Source organism: Astatotilapia calliptera, chromosome 4, assembly GCF_964374335.1.
Source record: "Astatotilapia calliptera chromosome 4, fAstCal68.1, whole genome shotgun sequence".
NCBI classification, from domain to species: domain Eukaryota; kingdom Metazoa; phylum Chordata; class Actinopteri; order Cichliformes; family Cichlidae; genus Astatotilapia; species Astatotilapia calliptera.
In genome coordinates, this window is record NC_137425.1 from 25,704,530 (window position 1) to 25,723,128 (window position 18,599).

Below are 18,599 nucleotides of genomic sequence, written 5' to 3' on the forward strand. Positions count from 1 at the left end.
GGCTAGAGGGGCTTGAGCACCCGCCCCTTTCCTGATGGGTGCCCAAAGTGCCCTTTTGTTGAGGCAACTTTTTAAAAAAAAAATTATTATTTTTTTTTTTTTTAATGTGTGTGTGCGTGCGGAGTCCTTTCGGTGCTCCTCAACAATAATATTTAACTATTAATCACAGTTTTGCTAAATAAAAGGATCTGGCTTGCATCAGTCACATGATCACTATTAACCAATGATCGCCCTTGACGGCAGAACGCGCTGGTTACGAGCCGGGAACGAGCTCACAAAGAGCACGCGCATTTGTTGCGGTCCGGAGCTGTAGGAGAAACACAAGTTAACTCAGAGACACAGACTGATGCGACAAAACCAGTAAGTAGGTGTACAGCGTACACTGTAGTGTGTAGCACCCAGGAGTATTAGCTTATTACGTACACGTTGGTAAGTTGTCTTGTTGCAACTGACGAACTGAAACAAACGAGCGTGCTGTGTGTGCAACAGCGCGACAAACATTACCTGTCCTTTTATTAACTGCACAAGTAGTGCTGGTCATAGCTGCTGGCTACCTGGCTGTCATGGGTCTGTAGCTCTGTCACCGTTTTAGGGAACATATTTAGTTTTAAAGTAAGTTTCCGGGCTTTTCCTGCCTTTCTGGAGGGATTATATTTCACTAAAAACGATCTAATATGCATGTCCACATAATTATGCATTATTATAATATTTTAAAAAACACACGCTGTATTTTAAAGAACATACATTAAGAAGCAGATTATATTAGATTTATATTTTAAATAAGACAAAATTTGGATTTTACAGCAGTAAAATGATTGTATCTCTACAGTTTAAAAATGTAATAAGCTTTGCCCCTGCACAGAGTGGATAGTGAAACAAATGGAATCATCATAAATACATTATTTCATATTTATTACTTCCCCCTCCTCATTGCTTTATTATTGTAGCTCTAGTAATAAATAATAATGTAAGGATTCTGGATCAGCACCGTGATGCCCATAGTATATACAGTATTCTGAAGAAGGTCTAAAATGTCACTGTGTGTGCGTGCATGTGTGTGTTTTATTTAGATGGATTTTTAAAAAAAATATTACTCATGATATAACATTTTCCAGACATGCCTGGTAAGGACATGAGGAGGAAACAGTAGGAGCTGTGTGAGGCTACTAAAAGCAGGGCTATAACATTTTTCTGTCATCATTTAGATTAAGTGCTGGAGTTGTTAGGTGTGGATAATTAAATTATAGTTCATTGCAATAGCAAGTTGTGCCTTGTTCTCAGATGGACACCTGAGCTGTAGCTCAGGTGGCAGAGCAGGTCAGCCACTAATCAAAAGGTCGGTGGTTCGATCCCAGGCTGCCTCCTGGCTGCATGCCAAATATCCTTGGGCAAGATACTAACCCCATGTTTGCCTACTGGTGGTGGTCAGAGGGCCCGGTGGCGCCAGTGTCCGGCAGCCTCGCCTCTGTCAGTGCGCCCCAGGGTGGCTGTGGCTACAATGTAGCTTGCTATCGCCTGTGTGTGAATGACTGAATGTAGTGTGAAGCGCTTAGGGGCTTTGCCTTGTTGCCCATATTAGATTCTTGATGAATGTGTGTTGTTGTTATTCAGCCTGGTTCAATGTGCCCCTTTTTAACTTTGAGCACCCGCCCCTTTAAACCTCTCTGCACGTCCCTGCGTGGAAGAACTGAACATTTTATTGTGATAGAAAAATGAATGTATTTAGCAAATAGACTGAGATGAACCATGATGGCAGAACAGAATTGCAGGGGTGAGAGGATTTAGGACAAGATGCCCCCCTGCAATCTAGGAGCTGTTGGTGGTAAAGATGAAAACTGAGGCTTAGATGGAGTTCAATGATTTGTAATGATATAATTCTTAATCCAAATAGGATTTACCACGTAGTCTGTAGACTGCCCCCATCTGGTAACACAGCTCACTGCAGGCAGACGGGCAGTCCCTGGATTGGAGCAGACTGCAAATGCGTCACGCTCTCTGAACCATAAATTCCACTGTAGATGAAGCAGCACTAAGCGATGGAGCAGTGAACTCTTGCCAATGAGCCAACAAACACAAATTGTACTTGTAGAGCAGTTTATTGTGTGGAGAAGAGGGTGTTTGAGATCAATGAGCTGAAGCTGGTATGGTCTAATCCACAGACTGGACAGCGTGCTCTGTTTCCGCATTACAGAGAAACTTGGTCATTAAATCAGAAGTCTCAAAAACTCAGAAAAACTGTGTTTGTGTAATATGAGACACTAGTTGTTGAGGGGTTAAAGAATAACTGACACTCCCCTAACCTGAGGGAGCTGAAGAGATCCTGAAAGAAGAATGGGAGAAAATACCCCAAAATAGGTGCGCCAAGCTTGTAACATCATGCTCAAAACACCTTAAGGACTCAACAAGACTTGAGACTTCAACTAGGTTTGCAAGAATTTTAAGCAAATGTTTCTCATTTTTACACTATGGGGTATTGTGTGCAGAACTTTAAGGTAAAAAGTCGATTTAATGCGTTTTTTAACAATGCTTTAATGTGACAAAATGTGAAACTGGGATGCACTGGAGGCAGGTAGAGGCAAGATGGGAAGTGCAGACAGATCAGAATATATTTAAATTTAAAAAAGACAGATGGCTTAATAAAAACAGCTTTTAAAATGGAAAAAAACAAGGTCTGAAATTTCCATGAAAGCCTTTTTATTTTGAAGCCTTTTTAAAGGCCAGACTAAGCTGGCTAATCAGCAGGAAGAAGACTGGCTGAGCTCTGCTCCTCTGCAGACAAATCCCTGTGGACTGCTGATAACCAGTGGCTATTATCAGGCTATTATCAATGTTACAATTATTCATAAATCAAAACATTATTTACCTATTTATTGGAACAGCAGGTCATGTACACTCTTTAAACATAAACTGAATCTTGAATTTATGAAAATAACTCAAATAAAATACATACATGCTAAACAAACCATAGACACATGAACAGCTGAAAGAACATAATTAGAAGAAAATCAGAATATCATAAAGAGACACTGTTTTTTAAGTATTTTGGGACCCTGCTCTCAGTGTGTTACAACAAATGTCACGGGAGTGGAACGGACTCAGGCGCAGACTGAGGTAGCACAGTTCAACGACACTTTATTAATCACACTGGTGCGCTGTATACACATGAAGGGGGGGGGGGGGGGGGACACCAGGGTCCCGGGGATCAATAGGCTGGGGAGACACACTTCTTCGCACTCGCTCTGCTCCTCGTCCAAACAGTCTCCACACAAGCAGCTCACTCTCCTACTCACGGGGTCCAGGGGTCACAAAAGGGCTGATCCTGGTAAACCTATTTACACAGACGAGGGTAAGTTGAAGGCAAACACGGGAACAGTAGAATCGCAAGGAAGCCAGGCAATACTAACGAGGGTTACTCAATATTCCAGCGACGAATAGCTCAGACCCCAGCCTTAAGAAGAGCCAGAGAACTGCAATTCGCTCGAGATCAGCTGCAGGTGCGTGGGCCAAGGGCAGGAGCCCAATCAGAGCTCTGCCCAGGCAGACAGGTAGGAGAGAGAGAGCGAGAGAAAAACCACAAACACTTGTGGCCACACTGGGCTGGCCGGGGAGGCACAGGGACCATGACAACAAAACTGATCCTTCCAGTTCTGTGTTCTAAAGAAGCAGTATATCCTCCTGACTACCAGCAATGCAAATTTGTCCTCTGTAGAGCACCTTTCTAAACCTGAATATCTCCCATGCACTGCATACTACAGAATTGCCTCCTTTTGGTATCTACAGAGGACATTTAGGGCTTTCCAATGATACCAAATGTGAAGGGGTGGAGCTTTGGGAACTTTAGTTTTTTCATGAAGGAACATGGCGGCCATCGCTGCAAGCACATTTTATGGGAAGAAGAAAAGTAAGTGCATAAAACTTCTTATTGAGCAATTTTTAGCAATGAATGTTGTTAGCATATTTTAAATAAGTCTCTTAATAACACATTAAAACATAGTATGCTTAATTCTAACTTCATTTTAGTATAGTATTGAAGTGTTTAAAAAATGTCCTCCATAGTGGACATTTGTAGTCATTTCCTCCATTTTGTTCTGTTTTTTTAAATGACCAGAAAAGGAGTCCTTTTTAGAAGCAGAAAGAAATTTATTGCAGTTTGATGAGGGAAACCCAGATCTTGAGTTGTCTGATGAAGAAGATCATAGGGAATAAGCCCTTGAAGAAGAAAGAAGGAGGAGCATCAGGGATGGTACTCAGACCTGAACTTGCTGTCATTAAGTGGTTGGACAGTTGTCATGGCATCCTCTGCCTATGGCAATCAACCTCAGGACAGACGCACAAGATGGTCTAAGAAAAACAAAAGGTTTGTCCATGTGCCAAGTCCACTGGCAATTGCTGAGTACACTACCAATATAGGTGACGTGGACCTTGTTGCCGAATGTTGAGTTTCTACAGGATGGTCCCTCACACTCAGAAATTGACAGTATGTGCAGTTTTCTACTTTTTGATCTGGCAATCACCAACTCGTGGCTTCAGTATAGCAGTGACTTGCAGTTTTGGGGGAAGAAACCACTACAGTTCCTTGAGTTCAAACTTCTCCTTGGTGAAGAGTTGAAGAAAATGTTTGCCATCAAAGTTCATTTTTACACGTTTGGCCTTCCAATGTCCTCTGCAGTGGACATGTGATATCTAAAAAATGTAAACTTATTTTTCCCAAAAAATTATTTCAGTCTTCTAATTACCTTAATACGGAGCCCCCCAGGGGACATGGGAGAAAAAAAAATTAGGGAGAAAAAAAAAAAATTAAGACGGACTTTTGCGAGATCTCGCAAAAGTATTGCGAGAGCTCGCAAAAGTATTGCGAGCGCTCGCAAAACTTTCTCGCGAAAGTTGAATTCCAACAATGGCGGCAGCTACTTAGTTGTAATATTACTCTTTCTGGGTCACAAAATACACTTTTAAGATATTTTGAGGCGTGAATGTAGTTGTGTAAACGTCAGATACCTGCTCGGTTTACAAGACATCACATATTTGCAAAAGTGCTCCGACGTTTTTGGAGATCTGACACCCACTAGCTCGAAGCTAACGGGAGGTCGAGACCTACTACAGCCGGGAGGAACACCGCTTTCCCGGCACATCGTGCCTCAACCTCCCGGTCGGCTTCGAGCTGGCGGCCACTAGCTCGAAGCGAACGGGAGGTCGAGACCTACTACAGCCGGGAGGAACACAGCTTTCCCGGCACATCGTGCCTCGACCTTCGGCTTCGAGCTGGCGGCCTCCGAAGAATGCGGCTAAAACTTTTGCGAGCTTTCGCAATACTTTTGCGAGAGCTCGCAAAAGTCCGTCTTAATTTTTTTTTTTCCTCCCTAATTTTTTTTTTTTCCTCCCTAATCTTTTTTTTTTCCTCCTTAATTTTTTTTTTCTCCCATGTCCCCTGCGGGGCTCCGTACCTTACAAACGTTGGGGGATTTAAATTTTTTTTGATTGGACAACATTTTTTTTCCTGGTAGTCAGGATTATATCAGACTATTACAGGTATAGGCATGTGGGAAAGTGGGCGAGTGCAGGCAGATTATTAGGAGCAGAAATCAGGAGTAGACGCTGCAATAGCTGCTTAAGTTAAACTAACCTCAAAGGTCTTTACATGTTAGAGGGAACAAGAGCAATAACAATGATAACATTATGGATAAAGAAAACATGAAGCTGTTTTTCTTGATTCTTCTGTGCTATGGCTCATTCGCAGGTAAGAAAAAAACGTTAAACCTTTGAGCTCTGACAGCAGAGTCATCTGACCTAAAGCTGAGTTTTTGCTTTGTTTCACTTTAAAGCTCTTTTAGCCCGAATGTTGTAAACTCAGTTTTTATATTTATTTTCTAGAATTTAAAAGATCATGTTTTATCAGGTATACTTTGACAACTGAATTTCATTGTCACCGCTGCTGTGGGTAGGAGTTGCTTTAAATCTCATTTTACATTCGTTTGGTAAAAGGTAACTAAACTATTCTATTCTATTCTATTCATGTCAGATGTGACCTATTAAATACGTTTTTTTTTTTTAAGATTTAAGTTGAATATTAATAGTTTTGGACATTCTTGATAATTTGCACATGCAAAGCGTATCAGCCACATTGGTCCTTTAGCCCCAAATCTTTGTCAAAATATAAATTAAAAGCTGCACAGTCCTGCTGTAGAGCCTTCTGTCTCTGTTAGTGCAGATTAAATGAGATTTTTTTGACTGAATAATCTAGTAGTCTATCTGATCTGTCACTGGGCAAGAGAAAGGGTGCAGCCTGGATAACTAAATGAATTATATTTCTGATACTTTTTGTGCATCTGAATTAATTGCTACCATTATAAACATTGTCCTACAGTGAAACACTCGCTGAACTATTTTATCATTGGATCCTCCGGAGTTCTGAACATCTCAGAATTCGCTGGTGTGCTGATGGTTGATGGCATTCAGATGGGTTACTGTGACGTGAGCAAGAAGATATTGGAACCAAGACAGGAGTGGGCGAAGAACATTTTAAAAAAACACCCTGAGCAACTGGACTGGTACAAGCACAAGTGTTTTGAGGATCAGCCAAACTTCTTCAGAGAGCTGATTTCTAGTTTGAAACAGCAGTTCAATCAAAGTGAAGGTGCAGTATTTCTGTTATACCTTACCCTAAATGATAATGAAACATTGCATATACAAAAACTTCTTACTTTAACCTCATAAGACCCGAACTCTTCAACGGCATGCATTTTTAATTTCTCTTTGATATTTGGGCATATTGGGGCCCGATGAATGTAAAAACAAAGAATTACCAGATTTTTTTTTTTTACCTTATTTTTGTTTTTAAGAAAAATGAGAGCCACATATGAGGATATTCATTTAAAATTTTGATAGAACAGTAGCAGTATAATGTCCTCGTAAGCGGATATCAGGCTCCTGTAGAGCAAAATTGAGTATTTTGGTCTAAATAACCCAAAATGTGATGTCCACATATGTGGACACCACATTTTCATCACATCACATCGCCAGGTCCTAGGAGGTTAAGAACAGATACGTTTAGATTTTGTCTTTAAAATGTTTTATTTTGCAACGGTTTTACAGTTTCTTAGAATTTATAGCCTAGTTGTCAGACAGCTCCAAAGGGGTAATATTACAAAGCAAAATAACGAATGAAGTGCAGCTGTCCAGTTATAGTAGTGCAAACTTTATGTTGCATAGTCACAGGAATGCATATGTACTCATTTGGTGGTGCAAAAAATATATATAAATGTTGTAATACTTCTGATTAGTCATTTATACTTCTGGAATTAAATCTACTATAACACAGACCACACATCAAAAATAGCTGTTCAATCAATGAAATGAATCAATTTTACCTTTCTGCTGAGAAACTAAAGAGATTCCACATCTCCTTTAGACTGTGAGTGTAATCCTTTATTTTTAAATGGACCCAGTTTAAATGCACAGCCGTCACCTCACAGATTCATAGCAGAACCTAGAGCACACTCAGCCATAACATAATTAACTTGAATTAAAGATTTAGTTTAAATCATTAAATTTACATTTTTCATTCATATTCTCATTTTCAGTAGTGTTTTATTCCTTTCTTATTCTTTTATTTTTTATCATTTATCATGCTTTTTAGTAAGAGTTGACAAAAGCACAGACACTCTGTACTTAAGTAGAAATACACTACTTTTAACAAATACTCCAGTAAAAGTTGAATTACTGATTCAACTTCTTTACTCAAGTAAAAGTAAAAAAGTACAGTCTTTGAAATGTGTTCAAACTGAGAAAGTAAAAAGTAGCTCTTTAGAGGACATTTCTATTTTTGTGCAAAGCTAACTGAACCTTGTGTTATATTAACATAATGATAAAGTAATATCAATAGATAAGAATACAAACTTCAGTCTAACTTTTTAAAATTCTAATTATACTCAGCTTGAATCAGAAGAAAAAGAAAGAAAATTAAAACGATTTCCTCTAAACAGGAAAATTTGTACAATCAGGGATTAAAGTGGATTCACAAGTTTGAGGATCCCTAAAACTGGTTGTAATGGTTCAGTGTGGGGAAAAGAATCATAACTCATAATAATTTCTATTGAGAGCTCTAGTAGATTTTCTTAGTGTACAGTCTGCTCTTTATGGATGTACACAACTAAATTTAATCAGATGTCAGCAGATGTTTCATGAGTGTTCCTGGCTGATTTCCATCCTCTACAATGACAGTACACTGTTTATGCTCTTTTCTATTTAGTATAAAGTTGGTATGAAGGTGGAATTTAGTCAGTTGATCTCAGCATCATCACCTGAAATTCATATGGACTCTCTGCTACACTCGATGTAACCTGACTCTGACCATGAAACCACTGCCACTGTGCACCAGTCACACAGTGTTCTTTAAGTTAAATCCATCACAGTACAGACAACTAGCCTGTTTAAAAATGCCAGAGTGTTTCTTTAAATAACACAGTTAGTCTACCTCAGTTTGTTTTGCAGCATGTTTTACAATATGAAAAAAACACATGGTGTTAATAATGAAATCAAATGTTAAAATGATATTAAGGTGTGCAATGTGAAATTTGAATCTAGTGACCTCAGGGTTGGCACTGGCAACATTGATCAGTCACACTGATTTGTCACAGTACTGTGTCTGAAACCCAGCATATATGCTTCAGACTCTGGAATTATGTTCTTTTATTATTATCACCCTTGTCTCCAGGAGTGGCTTTTGATATTGGCGACATGGGCGGTTGCCCAGGGCAGCATCGTGGTGGGGGCAGCATCATGGCTGAGTCCAAATAAAGAAGTTGCTCGCACCCATGGTGCCCCGACATCATGCCAGTGCATTTTGGGGATTGCATGGGCACCGATCTGTTTTCAATTGCCCATTTGCGAGGAGTAAACGTGCCTTTACAAAAACGAAATAAAAACAAACCAAAAGGGCCGTCAACGTTAACGCTGTCATCACGATTAACGCAATTAAAAATTTTAATGCAATTAATCCATCTGGAGTGCAGAAGTACTTAAAATCCCTGAAAAGTCTGTCAACGCATTTGTTGTTTGTCCATTCTGTGCTCCAAATGGGTTGATTGTGTTAAGAAATATTTAGTCGGGTTAATCATGATGACGGTAATAACGCGTTAACGTTGACAGCCTACAACAAACACAAAAACTGAAGACATTATGATATAGACATAATAATTTTGGACCGATGTGTTTTCTAAATTCTTTCACACACATATACGAGAAAAGTGAGCGCGAGGGCCCTTGGTGTGCCTGCTTGCTGCTGTGCTGAAGTCTTACAACACAACCTGTCGAAAGGAGAGGGGGCATGCTGTTTCTAAATAGTGCACATTTCATTCATAATGTTGTTAATCCAAGCCCATTATATATTCATTGTTTCTCCTCGGTTGTGTAAAATCCTAGAAAAAAAAATTAATATACAAGGTGTAGGTCTATTAGTCTGTTAGTTTATGTTGTGGGGTTGAGTGTTGATGCTGGAGTGCAAAATTACTGATGGAAGATGGACAAGAAAAGGTCAAAGCCATCAGGTTCTCAGTTTAGAAAAGAAGAGAAAAGTAGAGGAGAAACGGGCAAAAGATGCACGTAAGCAGATTTGGATGCCGGCAGGTGTCATGTCTCCTGAAACTAGGGTCAGGACTCTGCAGTCTATTTACACCTACAGGCCAGTGGACACTCTTTCAATGATGAGGATGTACACATCATCGACAGGGAGGAACACTGGTTTGAGCGCGGAGTCAAGGAGGCCATTTAGATGCAAAGGGAAAGACCATCTCTGAATTGAGTATCTTGTTTTGTTTTTCTTTTTGGTTAAGTTTCTTATTTCGAATTCCTTGTTTTTGATTTTGTTTCCTGTATAGATGTATTATTATGTCCAGCAAAAACGCTACCATTTTCTGTTAACTTCCTGTGTTTTAGACCTGCAATTTGGTCCTACATGCTGCCTGCCACACAGCATAGCCATGGCATGATTAGTGTGCTGGCAGCTGAGTGGTTGATTTTACACAGAAAGAGTACACTATATTACAAAAATATGAAGTGATTGCACAAAAAACACAACATGCAAGTAACACAGCTCCTGTGAATAATTCAGTAATGTGAAAAGAAAATCACCGTGCAGTACTTTTGCGTTAAAAGCACCATATGTATGAATGTTTTGGTCAATACTTGAACAGGGCTGTTGTAAGCTTCAGAGACACATATAAGACTGCAGTCTGGCTTCCTTGTCCCAACGCTGTACAGTCATATTTTTTGGGGGGCGGAGGGGTGTGTGTGTTAAAAGATTTCTAGAAATGAGAGCGTGTCCATCAAATGTTGGATGGATACCATTTCACCTAATCACAGGTTTTCAACAGAAAGTTGTGCAATTATTTACAAAGCCCACATAATTTTCTGGACACTCCTCAGACTGCTTGTTGTTTAAGGAAGACTAAGAAAAAACTGTGAAGAAGGGGGGAAAAAATAACCGAAGTACTAAAGTGCTCCATAGTATAGTGGTTTACATCTTCACCTAATAAGCAAAAGATCCCCTGTTCAGTTCTCAGAAGAGACACAAATCCTTTTGGGGTTGTGTCGGGAAGGGCATTTTGTATAAAACAAAACAAATTGACAGTTGCTCCCCATCTGTTTGGGTTTTCAACTGCAACACATCATACTACAACTTTTTTTAATACACTATACTGCCAAAAGTAGTCAATTGTCTTCCTTCATATGGATATGGACTTGAATGATATCCCATTCTTAATCTACAGGGTCTAGTATGATTTTGGCCCACCCTTTGCAGCTACAAGAGTTTGAGGTTTGTTTGTTGTTTTTTTGGCTCACAGTGTCCACTCTTAATAACCCCAACGGCGTTCTTTTAGGTTGAGGTCGGGACTCTGTGCAGGCCAGTCAAATTCTTCCACACAAAAATTGCTCATCCATGTTTTTAGAGAATTTGCTCTATGTACTTTGGGTGCTGCCATCTTTTAACAAGAATGGATATCCCTAAGCTGTTCCAACAAAGTTGGTAGCATAAAATTGTCTAAAATATCTTTGGCATTGTGCTTAGTAATGTAATGCTTGGATCCAGGTTCTCGGCAATAGAAAACCATTCCATAAAGCTCTGTTCTTGAGCTAATCCAAAGGAAGCATGAAGTTTGAAAGTCTGTATTGATTAACTCTCCAGAAAGTTGGTGACCACTATGTGCCTCTAGTGTCCCTGCTCTGTGATTTTATGTGGTCTACCTCTTCAAGGCTGAATTTGTCATTCCTAATCACTTACACTTTGTTATAATCCCACTAACAGCTGACTGGAATATTAGGTAGCAAGGAAATTTCAAATGGACTTGTTGAACATGGTACCACGATGGAATTCACTGAGCTTCTGAAAGTGACCCATTCTCTGAAAACTGTTTGTAGAAGCAGTCTGCATGCCTCGGGGTTTGATTTTATACACCTGTGGCTATAAAAGCGATTGAAACACCTGAATTCAGTGAACACTTTTAGTAATAGTATATTACAACTGATATGCAGTCACTTCCATGACCTAAGAGGAAAATAGTTAATAAAACAAGTATAAAATACAATTCTGAGTACTGCTATATTTGCACATGAGGCACAACTTTCTTACCTAAAAGTTGGGTTTGCAGTTGGCTGTAATTGTTGCTCAGTTTGTTGTATTTGTTCTGCAGCTGCTCTTTTTCCAAAGTGACTGAAATATCTGCTTAGAAATAAAACAAAGCAAAAACGAAAAAAACATCTAAATATTCAACTTTATAAATACAGCCATATTTTTATTGTAAAAATCAGCATCACACTTTTTTTCCAAACTAATTTTGTTATTCATTGTTAAGTGACTAAGAACATTGGTTAGCATATGACTAATAACAAACATGGACAGGTCTATTAACAGCAGATTAGAATATTTAACATAGAGGATTAAACTATAACTTTAGAAAATATGGACAGATTAAACAGCAGAAAAAAACAGCTGCCACAGACAGACCATCTGTATCTCAAAAGGAAAAGTATAGTGTGTGTAGTATTAAGAAGAGATGTATGAATGATAATGGTGAGTTAGAAGATATATCAGTTTCACAGATTTGATTTTCATGAATCACAGGATGAACTGACTATAACTACAATTGCATTTCCATTTAAATAACAGTCTGATGTTGTTTGATGTTGCTAGTTCTAGCCTTATTCCTTCAGCTGCAGCTCCAATCTGAGGCTAAATGCTGTGAGAGCAAGCAAAGAGCAAACATTTAGACTATATCTAAGACCTACAGATCCTCCCATTAACAGCACACCAGTGCTTGTAGATGTTGATCAGGCATGGTCACGCTATTTCCCAGTGAACTGATTGCTCAGTAAGCAGTTGCATAGTATATAATGATCTCAAACCCCTGTAAGATCTCAAGCTTAGGACTAAACTTGAAAATAATGCTTTATGGTACAGGTCTCAGGAGTCAAATAAGGAAGATGGTTAGCTTAGCATTCTTTAGTGGGCTTACAACATTAAAATGACTGTAAAACGATGTATATGATGATATATAAGGAGAAGATATGCCTACTCTGGTTACATTGTCAATTAAAGAAAAAGAAAAAACCTCAGCAGTGGTCATATTGCAGAAGCAGTGTAACACACATGGGGAAACACTGTAGGGCGGTTGCTTTAAATGGAAATATGAAGTCAGAAGAGGAAGGAAAGAATAGCAGACTTGCAGCATCAAATAATGTTGCTTAAAAATATCTAATGTGGAAATAATACTGCCGTCGTTATTGGAATAAAATTCCTCACAGCGTGTCGTGATTCCAGCGAGAATCAGAAGATACAGCACTCCCAGGCACACTTTAAAAGCTCTGAAACAGCTTCTTTTCTTCTGTGTTTGTCCATCTATAAAGAAACCATTAAGCTTTGCTTGTTCCATATTCAGTTTTTCAGAAAAAACTGAATACTCAAACGTGTTTGAGTCCATAAGAAAAGATTCATTCTTATATCTGGAGGAATAAATATATTTCAATAAATATTAACGTTAGCCCGCGACTTTGTTCTTGTTTTGAATTTTGGCCCACTGTGTATTTGAGTTTGACACCCCTGTTATAGAATCATCAAACCATTTGTTTCCACAGTATGATGCGTATCAGCAACATTCCTGTCCTAGCAGCTCTGTCTGAACATGCTGAGACCTGCTTCACTCAAACAGAAAAAAAATCTCACAGAACTTCCGAAGTCCATATGAGCCTGAGGAAAAAGAGAAATAGTGATGGACATGAAACAGAAGCTTAAATGCCTTCTAAGTTTTCTTTCTATTGAACAGCTGTAGATATTAAACATCTCATGAAAATGAAATGAAGTTGTAGTAAATATGTAAAAAAAAAAAAACCATCTCTATTTAATAAATGCAAGTTTACTATTTTTCTATTTACTCCCATGCCACGAACTCTTCCAGAGTCACATCTGTGGCAGCATTATTAATTCTTGTAATTTATTTGAAGGCATGCATATACGCACACATACACAAACACACAGGATCCGTTTCTGCACCATTTGTAAGAACTGAAATACGAGACCTTTAGCTCCACCTGCTGGTGTGTTCAGCTGCCTGTAACGTTAAAGTTCTGATGTAAAGAACAATATTTTCACCAAATGGAATAAAATGAAAGAACCAACTGAGAAGTAAACAAATAAAAAACAAAAAAACAAACGGGAAAGATGCGAGAATGAGAATATTGTCTGTAATGTGATGTTTGAATGTTTTTTCTGTTTTTTATTGTTTGTTTTTTTTGTTTTTTGTTTTTTATGTTGGCTGATATGTGAGAATAACTAGTGGAGATCCTAACAGAAAATTAGGAACTTGCCTTCTATCAGGCAAGTTGTTTCTGGGATCTCCTGCGAGCCACTCACCCAGTTTGGGGAGCACTACACCGAGTGCCCCAATTACCACTGGGAACACTGGTGCCTTTTCCCTCCAATTCAATTCAATTCAATTTTATTTATATAGCGCCAAATCACAACAAAAGTTGCCTCAAGGCGCTTCATAGATACAGAGAAAAACCCAACAATCATATGACCCCCTATGAGCAAGCACTTTGGCAACAGTCTTCTTGAGCTCTTCTCTAAGCCCTTGCTATTACTCCAGCTTCTCGTGTTCATTTTTTGTGATTTTGCTGTCACTCGGTATAGCAACATCTGTCACTATAGCCATCTTCCTCAGCTTGCCCTCCACTACTACTTCCACTTGGTTAGGCATCACCAGTTTTTCTGTCTGTATTTAAAAGTCCCTCATGATCTCACTTTGAATATTTGTCACACTTAAATGTTTCAGATCAAATAGATCACAAAAGTTAACACCAAATGTAGTTTCTGAATTAAGATGTTTATTAACAATTGAAAAAAAAAAGGAAGCCTACATATTCCTGTGCGAAAAAGGGATTGCTCCCCCAACAATTAACTGTGGTGTTTCTTTGTGAAGCTGAGTTCTCTTTCTTCATTACTGTCACAACTGTTCTCAAGAAATCACTCAAACAGGACCTGCTTGTCAAAGTGCAATACCAATCCTCAAAAGCCAGACGTGATGCCGTGATTAAAGGAAACTCAGAAACAAATGAGAAACAAATAAAAAAAACATAATAATGCTTTAAATTTACTTTTACTTGGTTACTTTTTGACACTTTACAGAAAACAGTTTGTACCACTTTCCACAAGTCTATGAGTTCAGCAAAGCATCTTCAGTAGAGAGTCATTATATGTAAACAACTTGGGAAGGCTTTTTCTGCTTTCATCAGTGTAGTACAGAATCTTGTTAATTCTGTGTTATTACAAGGAAAAAATAGCATCAGATGATGGAGCATGATTTATTTACACAGTTTAAAAAGATGTATCATTCATTTGTTTTAAACAGCTCTTTCTCAGCAGTTGTTCTTTCAGTGTCTCTTCTCCTAAAGTCTCCCTCCTCTCCAGTCAGCTGCCAGCTACAAGTTTCTACCCTGAGAGAGCCACGATCTTCAGGAGGAAAGATGGAAGGACATCCATGAATGTGTTTAAAGGAGAGATTTTCTATAACCATAATGTGACCTTCCAGACAGATTACAGTACCCCATGCTCCGTGTGAAAACAGAAAGGGGCTACTGTATAAAAATGGTTCTTAAAGAACCATTTTTAAAAAGGTTCTTTGAAAAACCATTAAAGGTGCCCCAAAGAACCATTTCTTGATGGTTCTTTGGGGCACCTTTAAAGGTTCTTCAATGAACCACTGAAAGAAATGGTTCTTCAAAGAACCATTGTTTGAAAGGTTCTTTGTGGCACCAAAAAAGGTTCTTCTATGGCATCAGTCTAAAGAACCACTTTTGGTTCCAGTTGGAACCTTTATTTTTCTGAGTGTAGTAAGAGAAAAAGTAACATGGCTTTCTTTTTCCAAGGTTACAACTCAGAATCTAACATGTGTCTGTTTTTACTTTCTCTTTGCAATTCTTCCCTCATTTTCTGTCCTCCAGGAGACTCCCTCCTCTCCAGTCAGCTGCCACGCAACAGGTTGCTATCCTCAAAGAGCCGTGATATTCTGGAGAAAGAATGGAAGGAGCTTCAGTGCTCTGCTGGGGTTATACAGTACTGTGAGATCTTTAAGCTAAGATGGGGCATGAATATGTAGGAGAACAATTCTTACATGTTAGAGAGACTCCAAGATTTTAAGGCGTAGTGCGAGTTCACATAAGCCAGATCACATTAATAAACAGGTCATCATTGAGTAAGAGAGAAATGTGGTATAGCTGGTGCCTCAGTTAGATTTGATATGGAAATACGCACTGGAAGAGACCAGAATACTTAAATCAGCCCTCACATTTTTCATTATTTCATTATTTTTTCCAGCCAAATGTTAAACATGAGGTAATTTTCTAATCAGATGTTATAGATGAGGTTTCCAGTGAATGTAAAGAGTAGAAATGCAAACCAGAATTTCACTGCTGCAATTGTCTGTAACTAACTGCATGCACTTCAGTAATTATTTAATTTATTTCTTTTTATATTCATACTAGAAAAAAAGCAATATCTGACTAATATTTCATATTATCTGTTCCATTGATATCGTACAGATAAAAATATTGGTAACAGCATTGTTTGTTTCTGTGGGTATGTTCTTGGTTAGCAGTTCTTGTCATTACCGCTTGATTATAGTACACCTGAACTATCCAGTGCTGGCTCTGCACTTAGGATGTATCATGATTTAATAGTTCGTTAGTTTTTATTTTCATGTGCTATGAAACAAGTGTGTGTTTCACTTTACATGTTTGAACCTTAGGGGTGACACAGCACTTTGTATTGCTAGAAAAACTTTTTAATTGTGGACCCTTTGCTGTCAACTATTTTAATGTTTGATATTGGCAGACCTTAAAGAGATCATAGTTTTGTTTTATGTATGGTAATGTTCAAAGTCTTTGGCCCCTCCACATATCTTTATATTTTGCTGGGATAATTTGGTTACCAGGAACAGTAATTTCTTGACAAATGTGCAATCATACAGGTGTGGTGAAAAGTTTAGATTCACTCCTTATGGGTATGAGTGTTATGGGAATTTGGGTTTTTAATGATTTAGCTGAACTGTTTTTTGTTTTGTTTTTTTTTACCTGAATGGTATGATTGTACAGTATTGTATCTTTAATGACTTTAAAAAGCAAGAATTGGGTGCACACGTTTTTAATTTATTGAGGAGAACAAACAGCTATATGGCAGCTGTGTCACTGACAACTGACAATCTAAATGTTCTTGCTTAACAATGACTGTAAAAAAATCAACACTGATCAGAAACTTTTATTCCTCATTTATGCAAACAGATTGAAAATTGGAATTATTTCAAATATACAGTTATGTTGTTTAAAAATGTTCAGTATAAATGAGTTTTTAGCTTCAGCCTAAACTGAAAATGTATACACAATCTGAAGACAAATAAAACAAAGCTCAAAATCAAGATCTTTTTTTAAATTTTTTGTTTTTTATTATTTGTTGGTAATAATTTCATGTGGTCTTTAGTGAACAGTTCCACAAGTTCTTGTTACTCTTCTGGGCTTTTAAATAAAGCGAGTAATCTTCTTTGTAACGCCAAGTAAACTTTAGCGTACACATGAAAACATCCTAGAGAAGATATTTGGTCTTCTCAATGGGGCCTTACTTTTGAAAATTCTGACAATCATTTTGTCAAGTCTTGGATTTCCATTATTCATAAACCCCAGGACATTGTCAGCACCTCTCCACTTTTCCCGGAGTTCATTGTATACTGTCACAGTGAGATCTTCCATGTTCTCCAAGGAGATTTCAAGATTTTGGGACACAATTTTAGCCCAGATCTTTTCGGTAAGCCTCTGTATAACTTCTTCAGCTGGACGCCATTTCTTCAACCCCTTTATGTTGCTCATTGCGTGCATAACCAGATCTCTGGCAAGGCGTTCCACAAGTTCTCTGTACTCGTCTCGGTTTTTAGATAAAGTGAGTATTCTTTTGGGTAATGCCAGCAGATGTCTGGTGAATGTTGGGACAGTAATATCATCCTCAAGCTCTTCCTTCAGACTTGAAATCAAATCTTTTTCCTTGCACTTATGCGCTCTACAAAGATTGGTGAAAATGGCTTTCGCCATACTGGGCAGCCTCTTTGGACATAGATCCAAATGTTTTCCCTCAATTTCAGGCCAGATTTTCTCAAGCAGACGATAACAGTTGGGAATCCTTGTGGAGTCTTTGTGTTTAGGGGAGACTTTGTTTAAGGCCCGTGAAACTACCAACTGAATAAGTGCATAAACAAACATTTTTTCTGCAGACACATCATCAGATGCCAGACTGATGACAGAAGAAGAATCAACTTCTGACTCATGTACAGCTGGAATCACAGGCTTTTCCACGGGACAAGCTTCTATTTTGTCCCAGTGTTTTGTATCAGCTGTGGGCTTTTTCTCCATACAGCTTTTCTTTGGTTCTGCTGTGGCTTGGGATTGTGTGTCCACATGCTGAAGACTTGCACTGGCCCCTGTCTCCAGTTCCGGAGTTTCGGTTTTCTTATCATCACCACAGTTGTCTACAGATATTTCTGTAACCATGTCTTCCTTTGCTGGTGTTACCCCTGTTTTCTCATGGGAATCAGCGTCCACTGACTCAAGACACTCCTCTGTCAGTGTGGACACCGGAGCTCCCTTCTCCATGGTTGTCTCTGTTGCATCCACTAACATGGAGCAAAGTGATGTTGTGGCAGGTATGTCTGCTCCGGTGTCCACATGCTGAAGACTTGCACTGGCCCCTGTCTCCAGTTCCGGAGTTTCGGTTTTCTTATCATCACCACAGTTGTCTACAGATATTTCTGTAACCATGTCTTCCTTTGCTGGTGTTACCCCTGTTTTCTCATGGGAATCAGCGTCCACTGACTCAAGACACTCCTCTGTCTGTGTGGACACCGGAGCTCCCTTCTCCATGGTTGTCTCTGTTGCATCCACTAACATGGAGCAAAGTGATGTTGTGGCAGGTATGTCTGCTCTTTGTGAACTAAATGTGTTTAAATGTTGCTCGCTGTTCTGATGCATGAATGCGCTCTGAACTAAATCGCAGGTGTTTATGGAGTTCT

The 18,599-nt window shown here is 38.8% G+C and overlaps 1 protein-coding gene and 1 long non-coding RNA gene across 6 annotated transcripts in view; one reads left to right on the forward strand and one right to left on the reverse strand.

The window, feature by feature from the left end:
* On the forward strand, nt 1-16,961 carry LOC113017541 (uncharacterized). 5 transcript variants are annotated; one of them, XM_080300442.1, is made up of 3 exons: nt 3,763-3,901; nt 6,365-6,634; nt 15,493-16,961. In XM_080300442.1, exons 1-3 carry the CDS (start codon nt 3,859-3,861, stop codon nt 15,645-15,647), a joined length of 468 nt encoding a protein of 155 aa, XP_080156568.1. In that variant the 5' UTR covers nt 3,763-3,858; the 3' UTR covers nt 15,648-16,961. The 5 variants fall into 5 exon arrangements, 1 of the variants encoding a protein (XP_080156568.1); XR_013908618.1 differs by lacking the exon at nt 15,493-16,961 and adding an exon at nt 4,109-4,357 and having other exon boundaries at nt 3,777-3,901; nt 6,365-7,005; XR_013908617.1 differs by lacking the exon at nt 3,763-3,901 and adding an exon at nt 5,374-5,737.
* LOC113021170 (uncharacterized) overlaps nt 11,625-18,599 on the reverse strand; it is a 15,885-nt gene continuing 8,910 nt past the window's right edge. The window contains exons 2-3 of the long non-coding RNA XR_013908624.1: nt 15,454-15,557; nt 11,625-11,716 (exon numbers count right to left, since the gene is read on the reverse strand). This is a non-coding gene — a long non-coding RNA (uncharacterized LOC113021170). The remainder of the gene's footprint in view (nt 11,717-15,453; nt 15,558-18,599) is intronic.

Excerpts from the sequence above, each read along its gene's own strand:
- LOC113017541 (XM_080300442.1), top strand. The coding sequence starts at position 3,859 with ATGGCGGCCATCGCTGCAAGCACATTTTATGGGAAGAAGAAAA. Across the intron at positions 3,902-6,364 it reads ATTTTATGGGAAGAAGAAAA|TGAAACACTCGCTGAACTAT; the intron begins GTAAGTGCATAA and ends ATTGTCCTACAG. Across the intron at positions 6,635-15,492 it reads GCAGTTCAATCAAAGTGAAG|GAGACTCCCTCCTCTCCAGT; the intron begins GTGCAGTATTTC and ends TCTGTCCTCCAG.